The 26933-nt window shown below is 46.8% G+C and overlaps 1 protein-coding gene across 4 annotated transcripts in view; it reads right to left on the bottom strand.

The window, feature by feature from the left end:
* The window catches only part of TROAP (trophinin associated protein), a 112892-nt gene that overhangs the window by 23589 nt on the left and 62370 nt on the right, over positions 1–26933 (bottom strand). For all 4 annotated transcript variants that reach the window (XM_029594671.1, XM_029594672.1, XM_029594674.1 and 1 more), the window contains 2 exons: positions 22557–22658; positions 7376–7492 (listed from right to left, as the gene is read on the bottom strand). In XM_029594671.1, coding sequence (XP_029450531.1) covers positions 7376–7492; positions 22557–22658 — 219 coding nt within the window. The remainder of the gene's footprint in view (positions 1–7375; positions 7493–22556; positions 22659–26933) is intronic.

Below are 26933 nucleotides of genomic sequence, written 5' to 3'. Positions count from 1 at the left end.
CTGAAATTTGAAGAAAGGGGTCCCTACATGACAAGCCCTGAAGTTCCAAAATTCATCTGACCAAACAGATAGCTGCTAGAAACAGCACTTTCAGAGAACGATCATTCAGGGATGTCTCCTGTAACAGCTCAAAAGGTGAATTACAAAGAGCCTTAAGCACCAAATAAAGGTCTCAAGAGGGGTACCCCCATCTAAAAGAAGGTTGTAAATGCTTAGCACCCATCAGAAAACCACATCCGGATGGACCAAAGAAACTCCATCCACCTTACCTTAACAAAAACAGTCTAAGACTGCCACCTGAATATGAAGAGAGTTATATGGCAACCCCTTTACAAGCCCTTTCTGTAGAAAAGCCCAGTTTTGAGGACCAACACCTGCGATCAAGCCCTTCGCCAATACGCCAGACCTCAAACGCCTTCCGCCCCCTGACATAAGCCCAGGAAGTAAACCGTTGTCTGGCCTGAAATAAGGTAGTAATAGCTGCTTCTGAGTAGCCTTCAATCATAATCACCTTTTATCAAAGGTCAGGCCTTGAGACCAAAAGCGATCCATCCAATCCGAAAAGACTGGACCCCGCTGGATCAGCCCTTGAAGATGACCTAACTTCAGAGGACCACCAACTGTGAAATGTATCAAGACTGCAAACCAGTGTCAATGCGGCTCCTCCGGTGCCACTGGTTTGTAACAGAACTCTCACTGGCCACACTTTGAATCAACACTGATGCCTTCCGAGCTGCACTCGACTGCTCACCTTGGCATTCCTCCTTGTCGCCATGAGATCCCACTGAGGAACTCCTCGGCTTCTAGCAATTCCCATTTTTCCAGGTGCAACTGCTTCCGAGTCCACTTGCATATTGTCCACCCTGGCTTCATGGGACGCTGTCGGTGCCACCAAGTAAATTTCTGCTCAAGCAAACAGCTGCTGAGCCCACTGTCTGTCAAAGCTCGAACCGCATGAATGATAGACCATAATGCTTGTATGGATACCCAAAGACCCTGAGCAGTCTGTCCTTGTCAGGCTGGCGTCTGGTCACCACTCCCCTAATCCAGGATCTCCAACTCCACTCCTCACTCTAAATTGGCTCAAAAAAAAAGCCAGCATGAAGGACTGATCTGCCTATCCCTTGAAGCGGTGTCAGAAGCTGAAATTCCTCAGAGGGAAAATTTGAGAGAGACACTGTATATGTCGAATGCCCATGGAACTAAATCCAGCGCAGAAGCCATAGTGCTCAGGACTTGCAAATAACTCCACACTTTGGGTTCCAAAGGCACAATAGACTATGGTCCTGAGCCTGAAACTTCACCACATTCCACCGTGAGGAACACTCTTCCCAACCTGTTATCAGACCTTACCCCCCCCCCCCCCCCCCCCCCCCCCCAGATACTCATAAAAACATGCCATGACCCGAGTCAGACCAAGGGTCCATCAAGCCCAGCATCCTGTTCCCAACAGTGGCCAATCCAGGCCATAAGAACCTGGCAATTACCCAAACACCAAGAAGAGCCCATGTTACCGCTGCTACTAATAGCAGTGGCTATTTTCTAAGTCAACTTAATTGATAGCAGGTAATGGACTTCTTCTCCAAGAACTTATCCAATCCTTTTTTAAACACAGCTATACTAACTGCACTAACCACATCCTCTGGCAACAAATTCCAGAGTTTAATTGTGTGTTGAGTAAAAAAGAACTTTCTCTGATTAGTTTTAAATGTGCCACATGCTAAATTCATGGAGTGCCCCCTAGTCTATTATCCGAAAGAGTAAATAACCGATTCACATCTACCCGTTCTAGACCTCTCATGATTTTAAACACCTCTATCATATCCCCCCTCAGCCTTCTCTTCTCCAAGCTGAAAAGTCCTAACCTCTTTAGTCTTTCCTCATAGGGGAGCTGTTCCATTTCCCTTATCATTTTAGTCATCCTTCTCTGTACCTTCTCCATCGCAATTATATCTTTTTTGAGATGCAGCGACCAGAATTTTACACAGTATTCAAGGTGCGGTCTCACCATGGAGCAATACAGCGGCATTATGACATTTTCCGTTTTATTCACCATTCCCTTTCTAATAATTCCCAACATTCTGTTTGCTTTTTTAACTGCCACAGCACACTGAACCGATGATTTCAATGTGTTATCCACTATCACGCCTAGATCTCTTTCTTGGGTTATAGCACCTAATATGGAACCTAACTGTGTAACTATAGCATGGGTTATTTTTCCCTATATGCATTACCTTGCACTTATCCACATTAAATTTCATCTGCCATTTGGATGCCCAATCTTCCAGTCTCACAAGGTCTTCCTGCAATTTATCACAATCTGCTTGTGATTTAACTACTCTGAACAATTTTGTATCATCTGGAAATTTGATTATCTCACTCGTCGTATTTCTTTCCAGATCATTTATAAATATATTGAAAAGTAAGGGTCCCAATACAGATCCTTGAGGCACTCCACTGCCCACTCCCTTCCACTGAGAAAATTGTCCATTTAATTCTACTCTGTTTCCTGTCTTTTAGCCAGTTTGCAATCCACGAAAGGACATCGCCACCTATCCCATGACTTTTTTACTTTTCCTAGAAGCCTCTCATGAGGAACTTTGTCAAACGCCTTCTGAAAATCCAAGTATACTATATCTACTGATTCACCTTTATCCACATGTTTATTAAGTCCTTCAAAAAACTACAGGGATTGGAAGGGAATAAGGCTGCTCTATGCTAGATTCAGCCAGCCAGCCCAGAGACCGCAGTTTCTGCATCACCCACAGCACAGAATGATGTCTTCTGATTTTGCCTCAAGGAGCTGTACCAAGAAACCTTCTCTTTGCAGGGCCGCAGCTACCACGATGGCTTCCACCACCTTCACTTTGATGAGGGTCAGAGGAACAGACGCCAATCCTAACTGTAGAGCTGTAGAAGCGTCAGATGTCCTGAGAAACCTCTGTCAGTCTGATGCCAGAAACTCCCCTTTGCAAACTGCCGCTCTTACTGATTTCACTGTTTCCATGCAACAAGGTACCTGGAATGCCACACTGATCTTCTTCAGATCCAGAATGGGCTGTATAGTGTCTTTCTTTGACACTCAGAAATTGAGTGAATATTTGCTTCCCCTCATTCCTCCGGAGGCACAGACACCATCAGGTCCAGGTGCTGTAAACGCTTCTAGCATGGTGTGCAGTGTCTCTTTACACTCAATGTGAAAGGGGCACTCATGTGTCTTCTTGGACAGTAAGAAGAAAATCTTAGGTGAAGACGCCTCTTAATCACATCCAATACCCATTGGCCCAAAGACCTTGGTCCACTCCTCATAACAAAGGGCCAATCTCCTTCAGACTGCCTTTTCTAAAAAAAAAAAAAAAAAAAAAAAAAAAAAGTGGACCGGCCTCCCTTCATTGTGCACCCTTGCTGCCTCCAGCCCCTTGACTGAAGTTATCCAGAATGGAATGATGCAGACCCTGAAAAGACTACTGCTACCCTGATCTTTGCTTCTGAGATGAGAAAGACCACCTGTTGGAGCGATACCCTCCTCTTTGGCTTGTCTTCAGCCAACTTTAGTCTTTTGGACTCCCCCCAAAAGGTTTACTAGTTGCTCCAGATCCTAGCCGCAACCTAAACTCCCCTAAAGAGGACATTGTCTAATTGCGCAACCAAAGAAAACGTCTAGCTGATAGTCGACACCATAATCCCGGTTGAAGTCTGAGACAGATCATAGGGTGCACATACGCCACGGCTGCCTCCAGATGTGCCACTTGCCTAGCAGAGGCAGAGGAAACTTGTCCTTTTGCCTGCAAGCTCTGCACCCACTGCAGCCAGTTCCACATGCCAAATATCGAAACTTCAAACATCTTTTTTAGGTGGATCGGCAACTTCTGATCCTCAGCAACCTCCAGCATGGCCAAATGCTCTGCCCAGTTAGTTCAAGCTGTGCGGTTATGAAGAAAACTATCAGCCTCTGGTAGGAGATAGAGTTTAGCCATAGCTCTCCCTAACTTCAGTCCCGCTTGTGGTGTATCCTACTCCCGGAGAAGCAACTTCTTTTCTGTTCTATGGAACAGAAAGGCTTTGGGGGCTGCCCCTTCATGGTCAGACCCCAGCTGAGAAATTTCAACTCCCAACTTGTCCTGCACATGCGAGATCAAAGGCCACAGTTCATCCTTCCTGAATCACCTTAATCTTGCTGCCCCCCAAAGGGCTCCCTCCAGGATCATCATCTTGACCCCCGAACCGCTCTGAATGATTTATCTCATCAGCGTCACCACGCTGACGACCTTGAAGGTCTAGCAGGCGGGGGAAAAAAAAAAAGGAACTCTACCCTTCAAGAGTATTGCCTGCCCACCTTAGCCAGTCGCTGGGGACCCAGTGGAGACACACACTTGCCTGCTGGTCCCCTTTTTGGCTAAATAAGCTTTATGCCTTAAAGTTTGAGGAAATTCCTGCCAAGCCATTGGAATCTTCCCTCATGAGCTCCCCAGCCTCATCACTGCCTCTTTTGTCCACAGGGAAATCATACTAGACTGGCAATAAAGGGGGTAGGGAATCCCTCCTCCCCCCGATTCTGCCTGCTGATTGCCATGCAGTGACAAAATGGCCACTGTTCCGCGTTTGTCAGCCGAGCTCTCTCGCCTGCTGCAGCCGACCGGGTGACAGTTTTATCCCACGCTGCCTCAGTAGCTGCTCCAGAAGCTTCTCCTGTTGAGGCACACTTTAGGCATGTACATCTCTTTCCACAAACCTTGCATTATTTGCCACATCCCATGGCCACCACCATTATGCATGCACTTTGTGCTCATCTGAGCCAGATGTGCCTCACGCTTGACAGGAAGCTGCCTGCAAACAGGCCACAGTGAAGCAGCCCTTCTCCAACCCGGGTGCCCAAAGAGCCTTGACCGCTTGCTCTCCTCCCCCAGCTACCTCTTGACCAGTCGGTCAGCATGTGCACCCACACAGCCTTTTTTTTTTTTTTTTTTTTTAATCTTAAGAAAAGACAGGCCGGGAAAAATAGCCCCCAGAAAAAAAGGGAATACTTTCCTGATAGTGACTCAGATGCCCAAGGGCCAGCGAGAGCAGTCCAAGGGGAAAGAGGAAGCCAGAACCACTGGCTTTCAGTCCCCTCAACTTCAGGCTGAGCTAAAAACAGAGATACTAACCCCCTGCTCGTCCTGCTCCACCTGAGGGATGGCCCATGAAGCTGCTAAACACCTCAGGGAGCCCACACGAGAATCCTATTGTCTTTTTTTTTTTTTTAATCTAATTCTCCAGACTGCAGGACTTTCACGTCTACCATCTGCTGGATTCAGAGAAATACTGAGGGACTGCAAGCGGCACTCCAGCTTATGTAGAAGTTTCAGAAAAGTTGTGTCTGTGCCTTTGAGTCTTCGCTGTCATGCAGTCTCCACCCCCCCCAAATAGAAACTCATGGGGAAACTTGTATGAAACGACAGCAATCATCCAGGGGGGTAACCTGACTGGAGTGGCCCCTCGGAACAACAACAAGATCAGTTATCCACTGTCCTGAACCGTGGTTGACATAAAGCCTGGAGGAATTTGCAAGGAGCGGCAGATGAAAAATGGTCAATAATCTTTTCCCTAGACCACCAGACTCTGCATACTTGGCTCTCTTTGGAATCTCACCGCCTCTCGCACTGCGGGTAAACTCTGTGCCACCTGTATCGCAGTAGTCTAATGGAGAGGCCACACTGCATCATTGCATGGTCACAAAATAGCCATCACTCCCACCCTGAAGCAGAAACCTTGGTGGGAACCGGCACAGAAGGGAAAAGGTCCCCTGAAAACTCCTCTACCCAGTGTGGCTATGCTGAAACATTAATCCTGCCAGCACCGTCCATAGCGATCATTCTCCTGTTCTTTTATGAAACAAAATAAGAGCAATGAGATCATCCTTCATTCTTGCAGCATGGCCAAACGGTCCTCTAATGTCCTAACCTGCACAATCATAGACCAGCTCACTCTGCCGGCCCACCATGGAACATATCCTATGAAAGAATTATTGCTCCCACCTTGTGCTGAGCATATAGGTTTTTTTTTTGGTTTTTTTTTAAACGACATTTTCAGAAAATAACCACCCAGAGGCAAAAATCCACCTGGGAGCAGGGGCAGGAAGGGTAGAAAGGAGAGGAAACCATCAGGGAGGTAAAGATAAAGACCCCCTGACTGTAATGGAATTATTTCTGACTACTCTGGCCGAGGATGTATATAGAAATTAGGCTGTATGGATTCAGAGTACTCACCCAGACACAGATTAGTTTGAAGGCCAAGGCTAACCTCTGAGTGAACTCGTATTTACCTTTTTGCACTATGAAATGCTTACAGACAGACAAGAATCTGTTGGTTTTGGGGTTTTTTGTAGTTATGCCAATAATTCTATGATGACAAAGCGCAGTTGCTTACCTGTAACAGGTGTTCTCCTAGGACAGCAGGATGTTAGTCCTCACATATGGATGACATCATCAGATGAAGCCTGGCATAGAAAACTTTTGTCAAAGTTTCTAGAAATTCACCACTGTCTGGACAAGGATGGTCAAAAGGACAGCGTCTTGGCCAGTCTGTCCTCCGTAACCTATTCCAAGTGTGAGAACCCAACTTTCCCTGCCTAGGGCCCAATATGTGGTTCAGGCTGCCACCTGTTGTTGCCAACAGCACCCTGTTGTTGTGCCTGTTGCACGTTGGGTGTCTGTTGGCCCAGTGCGTTCCAGGGGCAACCTGCAGGTTGGTATTCACACATCTGTGAGGACTACCATCTTGCTTGTCCTGGGAAAAAGCAGAGTTGCTTACCTCTAAGAGGTGTTCTCCCAGGAAAGCAGGATGTTAGTCCTCCACCTGCCACTCCACGGAGTTGGGTTCGTCTGCATTTTATTTTTCGCTCATCTTTTATGCTTTGTTACGAGACTGAAGGGGACCCCACGTGGCTGTGGGGATAGTGGCATGCTGGGCATGCTCAGTGTGCCAGTCAAAGTTTCCTGACAAAAGTATTCCAAACCAGGCTCCATCTGATGATGTCACCCATCTGTGAGGACTAAAAGCCTGCTTTGTCCTGGGAGAAAATATAGTTCATTTAATAGTTTGATTTTTATTTTAGATCTTGAACTTTATTTACAGCTTGAAAATTTTTTATTTTTTTTTTTTTTAGACCACCCTTGTTGATGAAGAGTGATTTTTAGAAATATAAATACATTCATATAGATGGATAAGCCTGCACCTTTTTCCAGGTTTAGCCCGGTGTCCTCTCCCCATCCCAGAAATGGAGCAGTTTATGCTCCTAGCTGTCAGTGCCCTGTATGACAATCTCTTTGTAGGAGGCACGTGGAAGGGGGGAAGTTCACAGAGGTTCTGGGTATAAGCAAATGAAGCTCCTCACCTTTAGTTTACTTATTTCCTGGCAAACATCCACAAAGGGTAACGCCCCTGCCACTTGTTCCGAATCCCCAGTTGCATCTCCCACATCATCAGCGAACAGCTGCACAGCAATCTTCTCCTAGAAAGAAGAGCACAGAGGCAGACAGAGATGCAATGTGCCTCTTGCTAATCCTCATCTCAGTGCCATCTACTATATAGACACTCTGCCCACCCCCATCCACACAGTGTAATGGAATAGGGGTTTAATTGTTGGCCACACTTAGCCAACCTCAGTTAGCAAAATAATTGTTAGGTAAACAAAAGGTCACAGAGAAGGAAGATGTCTACGATATGCTGCAATTGTTGTTATTAGAGCGACCATTCTAGATGTCTCTGGGAACTCTCAAAAATGCTTATGTGCTTAACCCATAAGAACCATCAGACAAGGTCAAATAAAAAACTGGGAGTTATAGGGCACAGAGGTAAAAGGAAGTTTGCTTACTGTAAAAGGTGTTTTCCATAGATAGCAGGATGAATTGGACATGATCTGTGGGAGACATTGAACGGACTTGACTCTCCAAGCTAGTAGAGTTTTGAGATCTACTGAGCATGTGTAGGAGTTCCCATGCAGCAATTGCCCTGAGTGCCTCCTTAGTCTACATCACAAAGCTGAAAATTCTTTTTACCAGATAATTTCCTTTCCTCTAGGACAGGCAGGCCAGTCCACACAAGTGGGTTATGTACTCCAATAAGAACATAAGAAACTGCTATGCTGGGTCAGACCAAGGGTCCATCAAGCCCAGCATCCTGTTTCCAACAGAGGCCAAACCAGGCCACAAGAACCTGGCAATTACCCAAACACCAAGAAGATCCCATGCTACTGATGCAATTAATAGCAGTGATTATTCCTTAAGTAAACTTGATTAATAGCCATTAATGGACTTCTCCTCCAAGAACTTATCCAAATCTTTTTTGAACCCAACTACACTAACTGCACTAACCACATCCTCTAGCAACTAATTCCAGAGCTTAATTGTGCATTGAGTGAAAAAGAATTCTCAGATTAGTCTTTTTTTTTTTCAAAATAATTTTTATTGGCAAAGAAACACAACTAAGCTGTAAAGTCTTCTCCGATTAGTCTTAAAATGTGCTACTTCCTAACTTCATGGGATGCCCCCTAGTCCTTCTATTATCCGAAAGTGTAAATAACCGATTCACATCTACTCTCATGATCTTAAAGGCCTCTATCATATCCCCCCTCAGCCGTCTTTTCTCCAAGCTGAACAGCCCTGACCTCTTCAGCCTTTCCTCATAGGGGAGCTGTTCCATCTCCTTTATCATTTTGGTTGCCCTTCTCTGTACCTTCTCCATCGCAACTATATCTTTTTTGAGATGCGGCGACCAGAATTGTACACAGTATTCAAGGTGCGGTCTCACCATGGAGCGATACAGAGGCATTATGACATTTTCCATTTTATTAACCATTTCCTTCCTAATAATTCCTAACATTCTATTTGCTTTTTTGACTGCTGCAGCACACTGAGCCAACGATTTTAAAGTATTATCCACTATGATGCCTAGATCTTTTTCCTAGGTGGTAGCTCCTAATATGGAACCTAACATCGTGTAACTACAGCAATGTTGAGATTACTTACCTGATAATCTCCTTTTCCTTAGTGTATGCAGATGGACTCAAAACAAGTGGGTATAGTGTGCTCGTGCTAGCAGTTGGATACGGATCTGACATCAGCATGGGTACATATACCCCCACAGGAAGTGTAGCAAATCAATAATCTTCCTTGCAAAGCTTTTATGGATATATGTGTGACTGACCGATCGATTAAATGAACAATTGATGGTAGCTGGAGACCGCCAGTGTACTCAGCCGGAAGGCGTCGACACCCGGCAGGGTGGATGCCCTATATAAGAAAACATGGCTTACCGTGAGTCGGCGAATCCCCATGTATACCGGCAGCCAGGCGGGATGCTGAGTCCATCTGCATACACTAAGGAAAAGGAGATTATCAGGTAAGTAATCTCAACATTTCTTAGCGTGTAGCAGATGGACTCAAAACAAGTGGGATGTACAAAAGCTACTCCCGGACTGGGCGGGAGGCTGCCCGAGGACCATTCAGGATTGCCCTTGCGAATGCTTTGTCCTCCCTGGCCTGGATATCCAGACGGTAGAATCTGGAGAAGGTATGGAGGGAGGACCACGTTGCCGCTTTACATCTCTGCAGGCGACAGCAGCTTATTTTCTGCCCAAGAGGCCGATTGTGCTCTGGTAGAATGAGCCTTGACCTGTAGAGGCGGTGGTTTTCCCGCCTCTACGTAGGCTGCCTTGATAACTTCTTTAATCCAGCGGGTGATGGTTGGCCGTGAGGCTGCTTCTCCTTGCTTCTTCCTGCTGTGCAGGATGAACAGGTGGTCCGTCTTTCGTACTGCTTCTGACATTTCCAGGTATCTGGACAGCAGTCTGCCGATGTCGAGATGGCGTAGCATTCGACCTTCTTCAGACTTCTTCAAACCTTTCGTGGTGGGCAAGGATATGGTTTAGTTGAGGTGAAAGTGTGAGACCACTTTGGGTAAAAAGGATGGAACTGTGCGAAGATGGATAGCCTCTGGAGTGATTCTGAGAAATAGATCACGGCAGGATAGTGCTTGTAGTTCTGAGATGCGGCGCGCTGAACACAGCCAGCAAAAACACCATCTTCAAGGTTAACAAACGGAGAGACAGGCCTCGAAGGGGCCTGAAGGCGGATCCAGCTAGAAAGTCCAATACTAGGTTGAGGTTCCACAGGAGCAGTGGCCACTTCAGTGGCAGGCGAATGTGTTTGACTCCTTTCAGGAAACGTGAAACGTCTGCGTGTTTGGCAATGGTGTTTCCGTCACTCCTGGGGCCGTAGCAGGACAGCGCTGCTACCTGAACCTTGATGGAGCTGAGGGACAGACCCTTCTGAAGTCCATCTTGTAGGAAGTCCAAAATGATAGGAATCTTAGCAGCATGTGAATTGGTGCTGTGAGTCGCACCAGGCTTCAAAAACTCTCCAGACCCTGATATATGTCAGTGATGTGGACAACTTATGTGCTCGGAGAAGTGTATCTATTACCGGCTCAGAGTATCCTCTTTTCTTCAATCTAGCCCTCTCAATGGCCAGACCGTAAGAGAGAATTGAGCCGGATCCTCATGGAGGATGGGGCCTTGCCGTAGCAGGTCCCTGTATGGAGGCGGAGGCAGAGGTAGAGGGTTCCCTGCCAGTAGTCTTCTCATGTCTGCGTACCAGGGTCTTCTTGGCCAGTCCGGGGCCACTAGAAGAACCAGGCCTCTGTGCCGCTGAATCTTGTGTACAATGGCGCCCAGCAGGGACCATGGAGGAAAGGCGTATAGCAGGATCCCCTGAGGCCACGGCTGTACCAGGGCATCGATCCCCTGGGCTTGAGGATCCCGCCTGCAGGTGAAATATCTGGGAACTTGAGCATTTGACCTGTCTGCTAATAGGTCCATGGCTGGCGTCCCCCACTGATTCATAATTATCTGAAAAGCTGTGGGCAACAGCTGCCATTCCCCGGGTTTAGGCTTTCTCTGCTGAGGAAGTCTGCCTTTGTGTTGTCCTTCCCGGTGATGTGGATGGCGGAGATGTCCTGGAGATTTGCTTCTGCCCAAATCAGGGGAGTTATCTCTAGGGACACTTGTTGGCTTCTGGTTCCGCCCTGTCGGTTGATGTATGCCACCGTGGTGGGGGTGTCTGACATCACTCTGACCGCTCTGTTGCGAAGTCTGTGGGCAAATCGCAGGCACACCAGCCTGACTGCCCGTGCCTCTAGTCAGTTGATGTTCCACCTTGACTCTTCTCTGGTCCACCGCCCTTGGGCGGTGAGCTCCTCGCAGTGTGCTCCCCATCCGTTCAGGCTGGCATCTGTGGTGAGCAGGATCCAGGTTGGGGAGGACATTCTTGACCCCCGGCTCATGTGGCCGGGCTGCAACCACCACCGTAGCTGATACCGCACTCTGGCCGGTAGAGGCAGGTGTATGGTGTAGTTCCGTGATCGTGGACTCCATCGAGATAGGAGGGCGCATTGCAATGGTCTCATATGAGCCCGCGCCCATGGCACCACCTCCAGAGTGGATGCCATGAGGCAGAGGACCTGTAGGTAATCCTAAGCTGTGGGCCGGCTGGCGCTCAGCAGGGCCTGCAGATGACTCTGGAGTTTTGACTTTCTCTTGGAGGTCAGGCTGACCTTGTCTTCTCGGGTGTCGAATTGGACCCCTAGGTATTCCAGCAACTGGGACGGCTGTAGGGAGCTCTTGTTTATGTTGACTACCCATCCGAGGCTTTCCAGAAGAGATATAACTCTGTTGGTTGCCCGGTGGCTCTCCTCCAGTGACTTTGCCCTGATCAGCCAATCGTCCAGGACAGGCCTGAAAGTGCCCTCCTTCTTGGGTACTATGAAATAAATGGAATAATGCCCAGAATTTATCTCTCCTGCAAGTACTGGGATTATAGCTTTTAGGGCCAGGAGCCTCTGTAAGGTCACTTCTAGCGCTGAGTTCTTGAGCGGTGAACAAGGAGATTCCACAAACTTGTTCGGTGGAGGCCGAAGGAACTCCAGGTAATATCCTTCTCGGATGATGGCGAGGACCCACTGGTCCGAAGTGATCTCGACCCACCTGCGGTAGAAGAGGGTTAGCCTGCCCCCTATGGCTGCTACCCCCGGATGGGTCGGCTGATTGTCATTGTGAGGTGTGGCCAGGACCAGAGCCCGAGCCGGTTCTCCTCTTGTTGTGCTTGGTCCGAAAGGACTGGTTCCTGGCCTGAGAACGAGGTGCTTGGTAGCGAGCCCTATAAGGGTTGAAGCGCTGAGAGTTTCTACCTCTGGATGGCCTAGGAAAAGGGCGCTGGGCCCTCCTGGACCTGTCTTCCAGTAGACGGGGTAAAGGAGAGGCGCCCCATTTATTAGCCAATTTCTCGAGGTCGCTGCCGAACAAGAGGGATCCCTTAAAGGGCATTCTCGTGAGGCGAGTCTTGGAGGAGGAGTCGGCCAACCAATTACGTAGCCAGAGGTGTCTTCTGGCTGCCACTGAGGATGATACTCCTTTGACTGCCGAACGAACTAGGTCGGAGGCAGCGTCAGTGAGGAACGAGAGGGCTGATTCCATTTCTTCTCCCGGGGTGTTGTTCCTGGCTTGTGATAAGCAGGAGAGCGTCACCACGGTGCAGCAGGTCGCAATTCGTAGGGACACGGCTGCCACCTCAAAGGCTTGTTTCAGAATGGCGTCCATACGCCGGTCATGTGCATCCTTGAGGGCCGCCCCTCCCTCCACCGGAATTGGTGGTGTGCTTCACAATTGCGCTATGGCGTCTACCATCAGGCACGCCAGCAGCTCCTTGGTTGCCGGGTCTAGGGGGTACATGCTAAACAAAGCCCGACCTCCTTTGAAGGAAGCGTCTGGCGCATTCCACTCCAGATCGATTAACTGCTGGGCTACTTGTAGGAGGGGAAAATGGTGAGCCGTTGGACGCAGGCCCTCTAGGAGGGGGTTCATTCTGGGTTCCCCTGGATTGCCCTGGTCCGGTATAGCCAGCTCCGACAGGCATTGAGAGACCAGGTCTGGAAGATCCTCCTTAGGAAAGAAGCGTCTCATGGTTCGATATGGTTCTATCCCCGAGGGGAGTTCTCCCTCCTCGGGTGGCTCGCCATCTTCCTCAGAATAATCCGAGTCCCCATAAGTGGGGCAGGGTCATCCGGTGTGTATGGGTCCGGTCGGGGATCAGACTGCATCTTGACGAAGGCATGAATCCCCTTGAATAATTCCACCCAGGAGAGGGAAGCAGAATCTAGCCGTAGGGGCACCAGGTCTGTAGGGTTCCCTGGCTGCTCGCCGCGGCCTGCTAGGTTCGGGGTGTTCCCTGAGGAACTGGCAGTCAAACTGGGCTGAGACCGGCCCTGGCCGGGAACTCCCAGGGCCTCTTCACATTGGGCACATAGGGAGTCTGCTTCCTTGCTGTGTGGCTCTGAGGTGGCATGCTGAGCAGAGGCCTAGAGCTCTTATGCCTGAGTCTGGAGGTACCAGCTCTGCGGCCGCATGGGCTCTCTTACGCTCCATCGCGTCTAAGCTCCTATCAATGAGCACCTATAAGTGTGCGCTTATCTATGAGCGTGCGCCTATGAACGTGCGCGTATCAATATGCGCCTATCTAAGTGCGCCTATCTAAGTGCGCCTAAGTGCGCCTATCACCAGCAATGGGAGCCCAAATCGTTTCGGGTGCCTAACATAGGCGCCCGAAACGTCCTGCTTAGATCGAGGCGGCGAACCAGGGCTGGCGAGCAGGCAAAATGGCGACCTCCTTGGCGGGCTGCCATGTAGGCAGACCCTGCTAATCCTCGCTCTTCGGAGACCAGTAAGTAAAGATGTACGCCTTACCTTGTCTTCAGCGCTTCCCGGCTGTGACCCAGGCGGTCTCCGGCTGCGGGGGAGAGGGTGATTACTGTCACCGCCGCGCTCGAGGAAGTGCACCCGCTGCCTCTAAGCCGCGCCCGAACGTCGTCTCGCTCGGGGGCCAAGTCCTCACCGGGACAGAGGCTGCCTCTGAGCCGCGCCAGAGCCCTTCTCACTCGGGGGCTAGGTCCCTGCCGCGATCCGGCCACCGGACCGAGGCACTCACCTCCGAGGGACCACGGAAATCACCTCGGGAAACTCAACTGGGGGAGGGACCCGAGGGTATCACCGCTGGAGTGCGGGGCTCGTCTTCAGGTAGGATTTCTTCTAAGAATTTAGTCGTTATAATTTGGAAAAACGCTCAGCGAGCGTAAGGTAGCTCCAAACTGCTTTGGAGATGGAAATTACTGAATTGCTGCACTTCCTGCGGGGTATATGTACCCGTGCTGACGTCAGATCCGTCTCCAACTGCTAGCACGAGCACACTATACCCACTTGTTTTGAGTCCATCTGCTACACGCTAGGAAAGCTCGATTTGCCGTCAAACTTCCACAGTGAGTCTATCCATGGTTCAATGGATGTCATTAGTCCAGCTGGTACTAGATTGAACTTTTGGAAATTAACCAGAAAGTGCAAATTTTGTAGAAAAACACAGGATGCCTTGCATAGGGAAAGACAACCACCTTTTGTTCTTGATAGTTTGTTGAGATAAGCCAGTCATTCAAGTACAGGAAAGAACATGAATTCCCTGGCAACAGAAGCGTGCATCCACCACCGCAAAGTATTAGGTAAAGACTTTTAGAGCCGCCAATGGAAGTACCCTGTACTGATAGCGGGAAGAACCCACTGGTAAGCAAAGACAGCAGCAATGTGAAAAATGGATAGTTATGTAAAGATTTAGATCAGTCAGCCCAAGAATGCATTTCCTTTCCTAAGTTGTTACTACTATATCTTTTATGGAAAGGAAAAAAAAAATCTACTGAAGCAATACCTTCTCAATCCCTAACAAAGTCATTTTTAGCCACATTAAGTGCATTCAACATAGGTGAAAACTATGGGCAATTCAACAGCACATTTTGTGGCAATTAAGGAGCCACTTAAAGGTAGAGTACAAACATTTTTTCTACCTGGCTATTCAATGATACAGAAGGAATAATCCCAATTCAATATATCCACCGGTGCATTATGATACTGACTTACATTTCCTCAAATGAAAATTGGTTCTTACCTGCTAATTTTCATTCTTGTAGTTCCACAGATCAGTCCAGACTCCTAGGTTTTGTCTCCCCTCCAGCAGATGGAGACAAAGAAAGTTTTACTGACACTTAACATGAGGTGGCACCCGCAGACCCTCAGTACTGACCTGTACCCAAGCCAGAAATGAAACAAAACCAACACCTTGAATAACTAACTTCCCTTGAAAGAGCAGTAGAAGAGGAAACGTGGAACTGAAAACCATACCCATACAAAACCCTGTGCCATTCTTCAGAGTAACCACAACAACAAATTGAGCGGACTCTCCAATTCTCCCTTTCCTCCAGTGGGTGGGACTCTGGGCTGACCTGTGGTACTACAGGAATAAAAATGATCAGATAAAAACAACATTTTCCTTTCCCTGTACATACCCAGATCAGTCCAGATTCCTGGGATGTACCAAAGCTTCCCTAAACAGGGTGGGACTGTGAGAGCCCTGCTCGAAGAACACTTTCAAAGCCCATGGCCTCTGGGGCCTGAACATCCAAATGTTCATGCCTGGTGAAAGTGTGCAATGATTTCCAAGTAGCCACTCTACAGATCTCCTGTGGTGAAACTTGCTGACACTCTGCCCAAGAGACCACCTGAGAACAGGTAGAATGCACCTGTAGCCCCTCTGGAACAGGGCGAATAGCTTCTTTCAACCACCGTGCAATTGTGGCTCTTGATATCTTGTGATCCTTTTTGGCACCACTCCACAGCACAAAGATGATCTGACAAGCGGAAGCTGTTCGTGACCTTCAGGTACTGCAACAAAGCACACTTAACATCTAAACAGTCATAAGTCTTTAGCCTGAGGCGCCATATGATCCAAACTTGGGAAGGACGGGAGCTCCACCGACTTAAGTGGAATGACGACACCACTTCAGCAGAAAGTACGGAACCATTCAAGGACACTCCCACATCTGAAATTCTCAAAAAGAGCTCCCTACATAAGGCCTGAAGCTTGGAGATTCGTCGAGCCAAACAGATTGCCACCAGCAAGACCGCTTTCAACGTGAGATCCTTCATAGTAGCTCATTTCAGGGGTTCAGATGCACACACATTCTCTTAAGGATCACATTAAGGCTCTAGGAAGGGAAAGGCTTCTGAACCGGAGGACACAAAGAAAACACACAATGTCCAGATGTGCTGCCAGAGATACTCCTTGAAACTTACCTCAAAAGACATCCCAAAGCCACCACCTGAGCCCTGAGGAAATTAAAGGATAAACCTTTGACCAAACCCTCCTGCAGAAAGGCCAAAAAATATACACCATAGAGGCTTCCATAGGATCCACCTTCTGTCCCGTACATCAGGCTTCAAGAACACTCCATACTCTCACATAGACCAGGGACATGGAAGTCTTCCTAGACTGCAAGAGGGTAGTGATGACCCCTTCCGAATAAGCCTTATTCCTCAAACACTCACTCTCAAAAGCCAAGCCGCTAGACCAAAGTGATCTGCCTGATTTAAACAAACAGGACCTTGACACAGAAGGCTCGGCAGTTGAGCTAGCTGTAATGGACCGTCCACTGCTAGGTTGAGTAAGTCTGCAAACCATGGACACTTCTGCCACTCTGGCACAATGAGAATCACATCACCTGGATGGACCTCTATATGTCGTGAGATCTTGCCCACTAGTGACCAAGGCAGAAACACACAAAGAAGGACATCCATCAGCCAAAGCAGAACTAAGGCATCTACCCCCCCCCCTTTCTCTTCACCGGCTGAAGAAACACGGGGCCTTGGCAATGCAGAAGATCGCCATTAAATCCACAAACAGCGTACCCCACCCTGTGACTGATAAGGCACATCTTCCTCTGACAGCTCCCACTCTCCAGGGTCCAGCTGCTGCCAGCTCATAAAATCCGCTTGCACGATGTCCGTGCCTGCTGTATGGGAGGCTGCTAACTGCTCCAGATGTTGTTCTGCCCAATCTATTAAATCCCGGGCTTTTTGAGCCACTGCTAAACTTTGGGTGCATACCTGTCAGTTGATGCAAGCCACAGTTGTCGCATTGACAGACACGGGCTGGATTCCTATGTGTATATGTTTCAGTCAAATCCAGTCTCTAGGTACTCCCCCTTGTGCACTAAGGCAATCACCGAACACAGGGTTTCCATTTGGAACCGAAGAACCTTCAGAGCCACGTTTAATCCTCCATTTAAAAAAAAGTGGACATATGCTCCCTCCTTCTTTGGCATGATAAATAAATGGAATAGCAGCCTGTCCCCTGCTCCTCCAGGAGGACAGGAACAATGGCTCCCAGCCTTTGCAGGCGACAGTCTCTCGCATGGCCAGCTTCTTTTCTTCATAAGTACATGGGGAAACCATAAACCGATCTCTTAGCGGCCAAACAAATTCTAAAGCATAACCTTGTTTTCTCACATTTAAGACCCACTGATCCAATGTGATCTTGGTCCACTCCTCGTAGAACACAGCCAGCCGGCCCCCTATCACTGGAACCGAGGAGTGGACCAGTCTCGCATCATTGGGTGAATTTGGCTCTACCTTGGGAACAGCCATCTCTGCCCGACCTTTGACCTTTAAAAGGCTGGTTCCAGGATGGTTGTCTGCCCGAGGACTGCCTCTGTATACTCCAATGCTCTGAGTGGCAGAAATCACCAACTCCCTCTGAAGCAGGAAAGGAACTTTTTCCTTTCGGCTCATCTCCGGGCAATTTATGGACCTTACTCTCACCGAGAAGCTTGATCATCTTCTTCAAATCCTTATCAAACAGTAATTTTCCTTTAAAAGGCAAAATTCCCAACTGAGACTTGGATGAAACGTCAGTCGACCAATTTCTCAACCAGAGCAGTCTCCGGGCCGAAACTGCTGACAGTCCTGGAGGAGGTCCTGACGAGATCATACAAGGCAACCGCACTATACACCACTACGTCTTCTAGATGCTCCGCCTGTTTCATCTCAGGTTTAGACAAGGACCCTGTCAGCCTGTAACTGCTGCACCCAGCGTAAGCCGGCCCTCAACATAAAAAACTGCTACACACAGCAATTCGAATGCCAAGGGCAGACACCTCAGAAATCTTCCTGAGGTGCACTTCCAGCTTCCTATCCTGAAGGTCCTTCAGAGCTATAAAACCGGCAACTGGAACGGTCTTCTTCTTAGGAACGGCTGAAACAGATGCATCCACCTTCGGGACCTTCAGAAGCTCAAGCGTATCCCCTCTGTTAAAGGATACAACTTATCCATGGACCTGCTGACCTTCAGGCCTGTTTCACTCCCTAAACAGCAACGTGCTGACTGACTTGTGAAATGGAAAAGACCTCATTGGACCCCAAAGGAAAACCATGACCAGTTCCACTGCTCCCAATTCCAATTCCTCTCGCAGGATCTCTATATAGGGTTACTCGAGAAAAGTAGGTATCAGGGGATCCAGCTCTTCCTTGTAGAACAGCCATACCACCTTGGGATTATTGCTGTCGATGGTCGGGTTCTTCAACAATGCCTCATCTGGGTCCTGATCTACCAAACCTGGATCTGACCCTGAAGGGTCTTGCACTTGCAGATCTGTTTCTGAAGCTAGGGCTCTCCTGATCCTGGAGGACCTGGGTCTCTTTGCCGGCCTTATCGAAGCTCCCTTTTCAATCCTGTGCGGCATTCCTGGCCTCATAAGAACATAAGAAATTGCCATGCTGGGTCAGACCAAGGGTCCATCAAGCCCAGCATCCTGTTCCAACAGAGGCCAAACCAGGCCACAAGAACCTGGCAATTACCCAAACACCTAGAAGATCCCATGCTACTGATGCACTGATGCAATTAATAGCAGTGGCTATTCCCTAAGTAAACTTGATTAATAGCAGTTAATGGACTTCTCTTCCAAGAACTTATCCAAACCTTTTTTGAACCCAGCTACACTAACTGCACTAACCACATCCTCTGGCAACAAATTCCAGAGATTTATTGTGCGTTGAGTGAAAAAGAATTTTCTCCGATTAGTCTTAAATGTGCTACTTGCTAACTTCATGGAATGCCCCCTAGTCCTTCTATTATTCGAAAGTGTAAATAACCGAGTCACATCTACTTGTTCAAGACCTCTCATGATCTTAAAGACCTCTATGATATCCCCCCTCAGCCGTCTCTTCTCCAAGCTGAAAAGCCCTAACCTCTTCAGCCTTTCCTCATAGCGGAGCTGTTCCATCCCCTTTATCATTTTGGTTGCCCTTCTCTGTACCTTCTCCATTGCAACTATATCTTTGAGATACGGCGACCAGAATTGTACACAGTATTCAAGGTGTGGTCTCACCATGGAGCGATATAGAGGCATTATGACATTTTCCGTTTTATTAACCATTCCCTTCCTAATAATTCCTAACATCTTATTTGCTTTTTTGACTGCTGCAGCACACTGAGCAGACGATTTCAATGTATTATCTACTATGACGCCTAGATCTCTTTCTTGGGTGGTAGCTCCTAATATGGAACCTTAAGCTTTGTATAATAAAAGAACAAAATCTGAGAAGTAGAAGAGACATACAAGTCCTCCTGGGGATCCTAGTCACTTCCTGAAGGGAGCCCCTCTGTGTCTGGACCTCCCCCAGAGGTCCCCACCACTGGAGATAAAGGAGGATGGAAATCCCCATCCCCTCCACAGTCTGCACAACAGCCCTGAAGTTGGACATGATGGCCTACATTCCCGTGCTTAGTGGGAAGGGATCACCAGTGGGCTGCTGCTCTGGCGAGAGCCTCCTAGGCTCGTGGCGCCTGGCTAATTTATTTAATGCTGTGCTTTCCGAAGCGCCTTCCCCAACAGAGACACACCAGGAGCATTTGCATCTCCACAAGCCGAACCATATGGCATGAAATCTGGCACCAGGCAGCAAGAGCAGAAAAACCAGAGGAACTGGGAACAACTGAGCTGCCCAATTGCTTAAGCAGCAGAGCCGGAGTAAAGATGTGCTATCCCACAGCAACCCCTATTCGCTCCCTTGTTTAATTTTATTTATTTATTTTAACAAAATCTTTGATAGGCAATAAAACAAGTACTTCCCTCAAAGAAGAATGGCTGCAGGCTCAGTGTGTCCTTCAGGGTGAGAGAACTGGGAACCCCCGTTTTCAGCCCTGTCTGGTGATGAAGGAACGAGCAACAAAGGGTCCCCAATCCCCTGCTCGTCTGCCTTACAAACCAGGGGGGATGGCCCCACCAGGACCTAACAACCCCCTTGGAGGCAAGCACTACTAAATCCTGTAGTCTAACTTAAACTCAGACTGTAGGCTTTGCACCTCCAACATCTGCTGGAGACAGAGGAATACTGAGGGACTGCAGGTGGCACCTCACGTTAAGTGGTAGTGTCAGTAAAACTTTCCTTGTCTCCATCTGCTGGAGGGGGAGGCAAAACCCAGGCGTCTGGACTGATCTGGGTACGTAATGGGAACCTGGTCTTGGCAAATGTAACCCTTGACCCAGTGGCTCTGATTTAGGCCTATTGGGGGGAGGGGGGAGGGGAGTGAATGAGGAGTTCCTGCTCAACCCATTTTCTGGAGAGGCAGACTACACTGAACTACGGAAGGAAGGATCCACTGCCACCTCAGAAACTTTTGCAGTGTCTCTATACGTGGCACTATGGAGTGATGAGAACGCGGAGGGCTCCACCAACATCTCTGGAGCAAGCATAAGAACATAAGACTTGCCATACTGGGTCAGACCGAGGGTTCATCAAGCCCAACAGTGGCCAATTGAGGTCAAAAGTACATGGCAGGATCCCAATTAGAGAACATAGGTTTATATGAACGGGCTTGCAGATTACAAGGTAACTGTGGGAGGGTCAGAAATAAAGAAAATATGAACCAATGTATAAAACAAGAAAATAAATGAAACGAGATAAAAATAAATAAAACAAGATAAAGTATGAACTGTCCTACTATTAACAGTCTCAACTGGGTATGATGCTAGGTATACGTTTGGGAGGTGTTTGTGAGTAATAAAGTACTTAGCGGTGAATACATTTCTTGGGGATGGAAGAGTGATTGTTTAGCCTATCCCTTCTTTGTAGGCTTTTCTGAAAAGCCAGGTTTTGAGTAGTTTTCTGAATATTTTTTTGTTGTTCTGTAGTGTTAGGTTTTCCAGTAGGGTGTTCCAGAGGTGAGGTCTGGCTATTGAGATTGCTCTTTTTCTTACGGTTGTGAGTTTGGCTGTTGTGACTTATGGGATGTCCAGTTGTGCTTTGTTTGTTGATCTAGTGTTGCGTTGAGTAGTGTGTTGTTGTATAATGGTTTTTAGGCATGTGTTTTCATTGTTGTGTATTGCATTGTGTAAAATGGTTAGTATTTTGTATTCGATTCTTTTTTCTACCGGTAGCCAGTGTAGTCTTTTTAGGATAGGGGTGATTATGACACCTAGATCCTTTTCCTGAGTGATGACTCCTAATGGGGAACTTGCATTGGGAGTCACCATTCAGGAATATCATACCGTGAGGGACTTCATCTCACCACGGATGGAAGTTTTCACCATTTTGAGGAAGCACAATTTTTTTGTAGCACCAAACAGTGCTGCAGGGCAGCAAGGTAACCAAAATGAGCAAAACTGAAGAAATAGAAACATTTTAAAAGACTCTGGGATAAATATCTAGAGAGACTGAGTACATGTCTGGGTTGTGCTTGAACAAACAGACTGAAAAGGCACATGAGGCAACTTCCATGTAAGAACTCCCACACCTGCTAGAGCTTTCAGCTCTATGGAGCATCTTGGAGAGACAAGTCTGTTAGATGCCGCCAGATGACATCACCCACAGATCAAGTCTAATTCAGCAATGCTTATTGACAAAAAGCACCAAATAGTACCAAGGTTTTGAGAAGCAGATGGGCTGAACTGTCAGAGAAGAACAATGGGGGAGACACACACTCCTCCTTAAAGCAGTGTTAGGAAAAATCCTATAAAAGGAAGCAAAGCTGTAAGAATCTCAGCATCATTACACTTCAGACTTCCGTATTTCTTGGGCCTATTTCAACGTCTATGGGAAATACATTTAAAGAGGGCACCTCTTGCATCTTAATACTTTTCTAGTAATTGTTAGCTTGCAATTAACACTCTAGTGCTTGCTGTTATCTTGTGTTATTATCCTTTTGCTTAGCAAGTACTCAAACTTACATCCAATACCTGGATCCTGGTGTACTAACTCAGTGTGTGTGCATGTTTGTTTGTATGTCCGAGAAGCCCCTCGATATCTCCCTCTTTCCTGAGAATTAGCCCCAAGGTAGGCCTATTGAAGTACAGGCAGAGCCCCTCTGTATACTGTGTGTATGTGGCCTACAACCAGGCACAGACACTGTGACAGGCATAGCCCAGTCATTACATATATTTCATTCAATACTCTTAAAACATTATTTCCCTTCCTTTAAAAAGGAATAAAAAAAGTTTGTTTCTAGGCAACCCTCCCAGGAAAGAGGTGGAGGGCAGGGGAAGAAAAAAGAAAATGAAGTGCAGAGTCACATTAAAGAATGACACATCAGCTGTTGCTATTGTTCTCTCTTCCATCACACAGACCATCCTTGGATGGAAAGGACACTTACCATGGGCAGCCCAACACAGTCTTCATCTTCCGTCCCCATGCTGGAAGCCAGAGACTGAGGGGACGGGGCATCAGCCCACCGCCTGCACCTCTGGAATGGGGTCTAGAGGGCAGAGACAGAAAGCTAGTACAGCCTAACCCACAGCGCTGCCCCCACCTCACTCCAACATGCATTCTTGCACACTTAAGCTTTCCGCTGCTCGCTGTTCCAGTCATCAAGGATCACCCAAAGCAGTTTAACACTGATTGATAATACAATTTATAAAATAATTCATAATCCAAAAGCATAAAAAAACCCACTATTAAAAGTGCCCGACAACTGATATAAACCCTAATATCCAGCAGGTTTAATTTATTATTCTCACTAGGGACGTGACCAGCTACGTCACAATATACTCATACAACAAAAATTATAGCAAGATTAAAAACAAACAAAAATCCATCTTAAATCTGAACATAACCCACTTAAACCATCCCAAACCCAACCCTAATACAGCCAGTACCCAGAACAAAAGCAAACCACCCTCCTCCCAAAAAAAGGGCAATCCCTTACTTCCATCCCTATTACTCCCTAGGGAGCTACCTTCTCCATGCCTCAGAGAATCCTCCCCCCCCCCCCACCCCAATACAAGTACTACACAACAAGAGGTCTTTATATGCTTACATCTTCTGTTTCCATGTTTCTAATGCTATCTATATATATATATAATTATCTGATCTTCATTTTCCTTCTCACTCCAAGTTATTGATTTCCTTGTTATATGTAACTGCTTTTCTGCACTATTGTTCAAATTGTAAAGTTTTATTATTATTGCACCCCTGTTTCTTGTGAACCAGCATGATGGGACTATCGTCCTGAATGTTGGTATATAAAAAAAAAAAAAACCTAAAAAAAAAAATAAAAAAAAAAAATCTCTAAACTACTCCAATTCTACAGCACAGGCTTTCAAAAGTACCCAAAGATAAAATTGTTTTAGCTGTTAATTTCCTTTCCTCGAGTCCTGCCAAACCAGTCCAGACAAGTGTGTTATACTCCTCTACCAGCAGAGGGCAGCAGAGAATAATTGGTTTGCTGATGTCCCCCTACATAGTGTTTCATACTTACCTCAGCAGGACAGTATTTCTGTAATAAGCTTCAAATAATCAAACTTCCCTCAGAAACCCCACAAAACAAAGGCTTCACATGAACAGAGGCACAAAATACCCAAACTCGCAGGCCAACCAATACCAGGTCTCCTAGAAAGACAACTGTAAAGCATCAACTATGTACAGTAAATTCCTCAGCAAGCTTGGGACAAATCTCAACAGCTACACTTTACAAACAAAATATGAGAGTAGCTGATAAAAATCAGTTCTTACTGCTCTGGCAAATTTAAAGGAAATTAGCAGGTAAGAATTTCACCTTCTTTACCAACTTACCATCCCTGCCAGACCAGTCCAGACAAGTGGAATGTATCAAAGAAAGTCCTCAAACTGGGTGGGATATTCCAAGACCTGCTCTCAAAACTCCTGAGCCAAATGCAACATCCTCTGTCACTCGGACATCCAGAAGGTAATGTTTTGTGAACAAACAGAAGGAAACCTAAGTAGCTGCCCTACAAATCTAGAAAGAGACCAACAGTTCCACCCAAGAAGCTTGGGCCCTAGTAGACTAGGTCCTCAGCCCCCTTGAAAGAGTTATCCCTCTAGAAATGTAAGTGGAACTGATAAACCTCCTTAATCTAACAAGAAATCAATGCTTTGGAAGCCACTTTCCCCTTCCTTGGTGCATTTGAGGACAAATACCTGATCCGACTTCCTGACAGGAAGATTGGAGGAAGGCAGTGGTGGACCTGTTTCACAAAAGTGGGAGCAGAGAGGAGGTGGAAACTACAGGCTGGTAAGTTAGCTTGGTGGTGGGAAAACTAATGGAAATGCTGCTGAAGGAAAAGAAAGTCAACTATTTACAATCCAATTGGTTGCAAGATCCGCAGCAACATGGTTTACCAGAGGAAAATCAAACTAATTTGATTTTTATTTATTTGTTCGAGAAATGGATAATTGGATCAAGGAAGAGCAATTGACATGATTTAACTGGATTTCAGCAAAGCTTTCGATACTGTTCCACACAGAAGGCTCATGAACAAAATGGGAAGCCTGGGAGTGGATTTCAAGATTGTAGAATGGATTACAAACTGGTTGACTGACAGACGAGAGCAGGTGGCGGTAAATGGAACCTATTCTGAGTAGTGAAGAATGATAAGTGGAGTGACTCAAGGATCAGTTCTGGGGCCGGTTTTGTGCAATATCTTTGTGAGCAACAATGCGGAGGGATTAGAAGGTAAAGTTTGTCATTTTGCAGATGACACTAAGATCTGCAACAGAGAAAGCACTCCTGAAGGAGTGGAGAGAATGAAAAGTGATCTAAGAAAGGTCTGAGTGCTGAAAGATTTGGCAGCTGGGATTCAATACCAAGAAGTGCAGTCATGCATCTCGGGTGCAGAAATCTAAAGGAGCTATACTGATATGGGGGGGGGGGGGGGGGGGGGAGAGAGACTGGTGTGCATGGACAGGGAGAGAGAGAGAGACCTCTGAGTGATATTGTCAAATGATCTGAAAGAAGCAAAGCAACGTGACAAGATGCTGGCTAAGGACCAAAAAAAAAAAAAAGTGGCAATATTTCCCCCTACAGGTCATTGGTGAGGTCTTATCTGGAATATTGTGTTCAGTTTTGGAAACTATCAAATAAGAGACAGGATTGAAGCAGTCCAAAGAAAGGCAACCAAAATGGTGTGCAACCTACATCAAAAGCCATATGAAATGAGACTGAAGGATCTAAATATGCATAAACTGGATGAGAGAAGGGACAGGGGGGCTATGAGAGAGATTTAAATATTTTAAGGGTATAAATGACGCATGAGAACCAAGCCTTTTCCAATGGAAAGAAAGCTGTAGAACTAGGGGCTCATAACATGCAGCTCCAAGAGGATAGACTCAGGAACTCTCTTCACAGAAAGGGTTGTGGATATATGGAATGCCCTCCCGGTAGAGGTAGTTAAGTTGAGAACGGTAATGGACGTCAAAAGAGCTTGGGATAAACACAGAGGACCTGTAGTGGCTAAAGAAAAGAAACAAAGATAAGGGGTAACCTGTACGAAGCGATAGTTTCTACCCTTGACAGAAAGTATGGGGGTAACCTATATGGAGCTGCTACATTAACAGAATAATAAAAAAAAAAAAGAATAAAAGCTTGCTGGGCAGACTGGATGGAGCACGTGGGGGTCTCTGCCATCATTTACTATGTTACAATGAATATTTTCAAATAATGCAGCAGGACTCTGAACACATCCAACTGGTGAAGATCCTTACCACGTTTAACCCATGAATGCCTCCTGAAGGGAGAAGCGTTGTCTGGTTAAAAGATGAAATTGCAAAATCATCTTAGGAAGAAATGAAGGTACTTTGTGGATTGAAACTGATTCCTCTGTGAATCTTACAAGAGCCTGCAGCTCCAAAATCCTTCTTGCAGAACAAATGTATTTATTTATGAGATTTTTTTATACCGACATTCTTAGGAACATCACACCGGTTTACAATTAACTTGATAAAAAAAGGTAGGAAAATTACAATGAACAGCGACGGGGAAGGGGGAGCAGGCTAGAAGAGAGGAGGGAAGAGAGGCAGAGAGATTAAGCAAGCTGGAAAATGGATAGGAACAGCATCATTAAGAGGCACAGGCGGAGGATAATTGCTACCAGTCTTCAGAGTTTGAACCCTTCAGCAAAACATCTCCAAAGGAGTTAAGGGAGTTCCAGTCAAAGCTCTTAGAACCAAATTCAGATTCCACAAAGGCATTAGCTCCCTCATTGTGGGGAGGGTGGCAGGATAGTGTCAGATGTACTTCAACCCCTTTAAAAAAAACAAAAAAAACAGAAAAAAACCCCACACACCACAGACATCTAGGTGCATCATGAGCAATGACCCCTGAATATTACCCCATAATAAGAAGAATTAGCTTCCACTTAAACCTTGAGAGTTAAGCACCAACCTCTTCAGTCCTTCTTGCAAAAAAAGTTAATATTGACATCACTGACTCTTTCCACAGTGACAAGGACCTTTCTGCAGACAGAAATACAAAAATCCTCCACACCATCACAGACTAGCAAGATGGAATGCTTGCAAGCCTGAAAAAAAGTGTGCAAACTACCTTACCAGAATAACTTTTTTTTTTTTTTTTTTTACTAGATGTTTCCTCTCAGGGGCCATACCGCAAAACAGAATAGAGCAGAGTCTTGACATACAATCAGAACCTGAAGATGTAGACTCTTCTGTGACAATGTGTAGGGGGCTCTCCCTCCTTGTTTCTCATAAGGTCTATGTACCAAGGTACCACCAGGAT

Source organism: Rhinatrema bivittatum, chromosome 3, assembly GCF_901001135.1.
Source record: "Rhinatrema bivittatum chromosome 3, aRhiBiv1.1, whole genome shotgun sequence".
NCBI lineage: Eukaryota > Metazoa > Chordata > Amphibia > Gymnophiona > Rhinatrematidae > Rhinatrema > Rhinatrema bivittatum.
The sequence above is the reverse complement of the archived record's forward strand: the minus strand, read 5'-3'. Positions and strand labels throughout refer to the sequence as shown.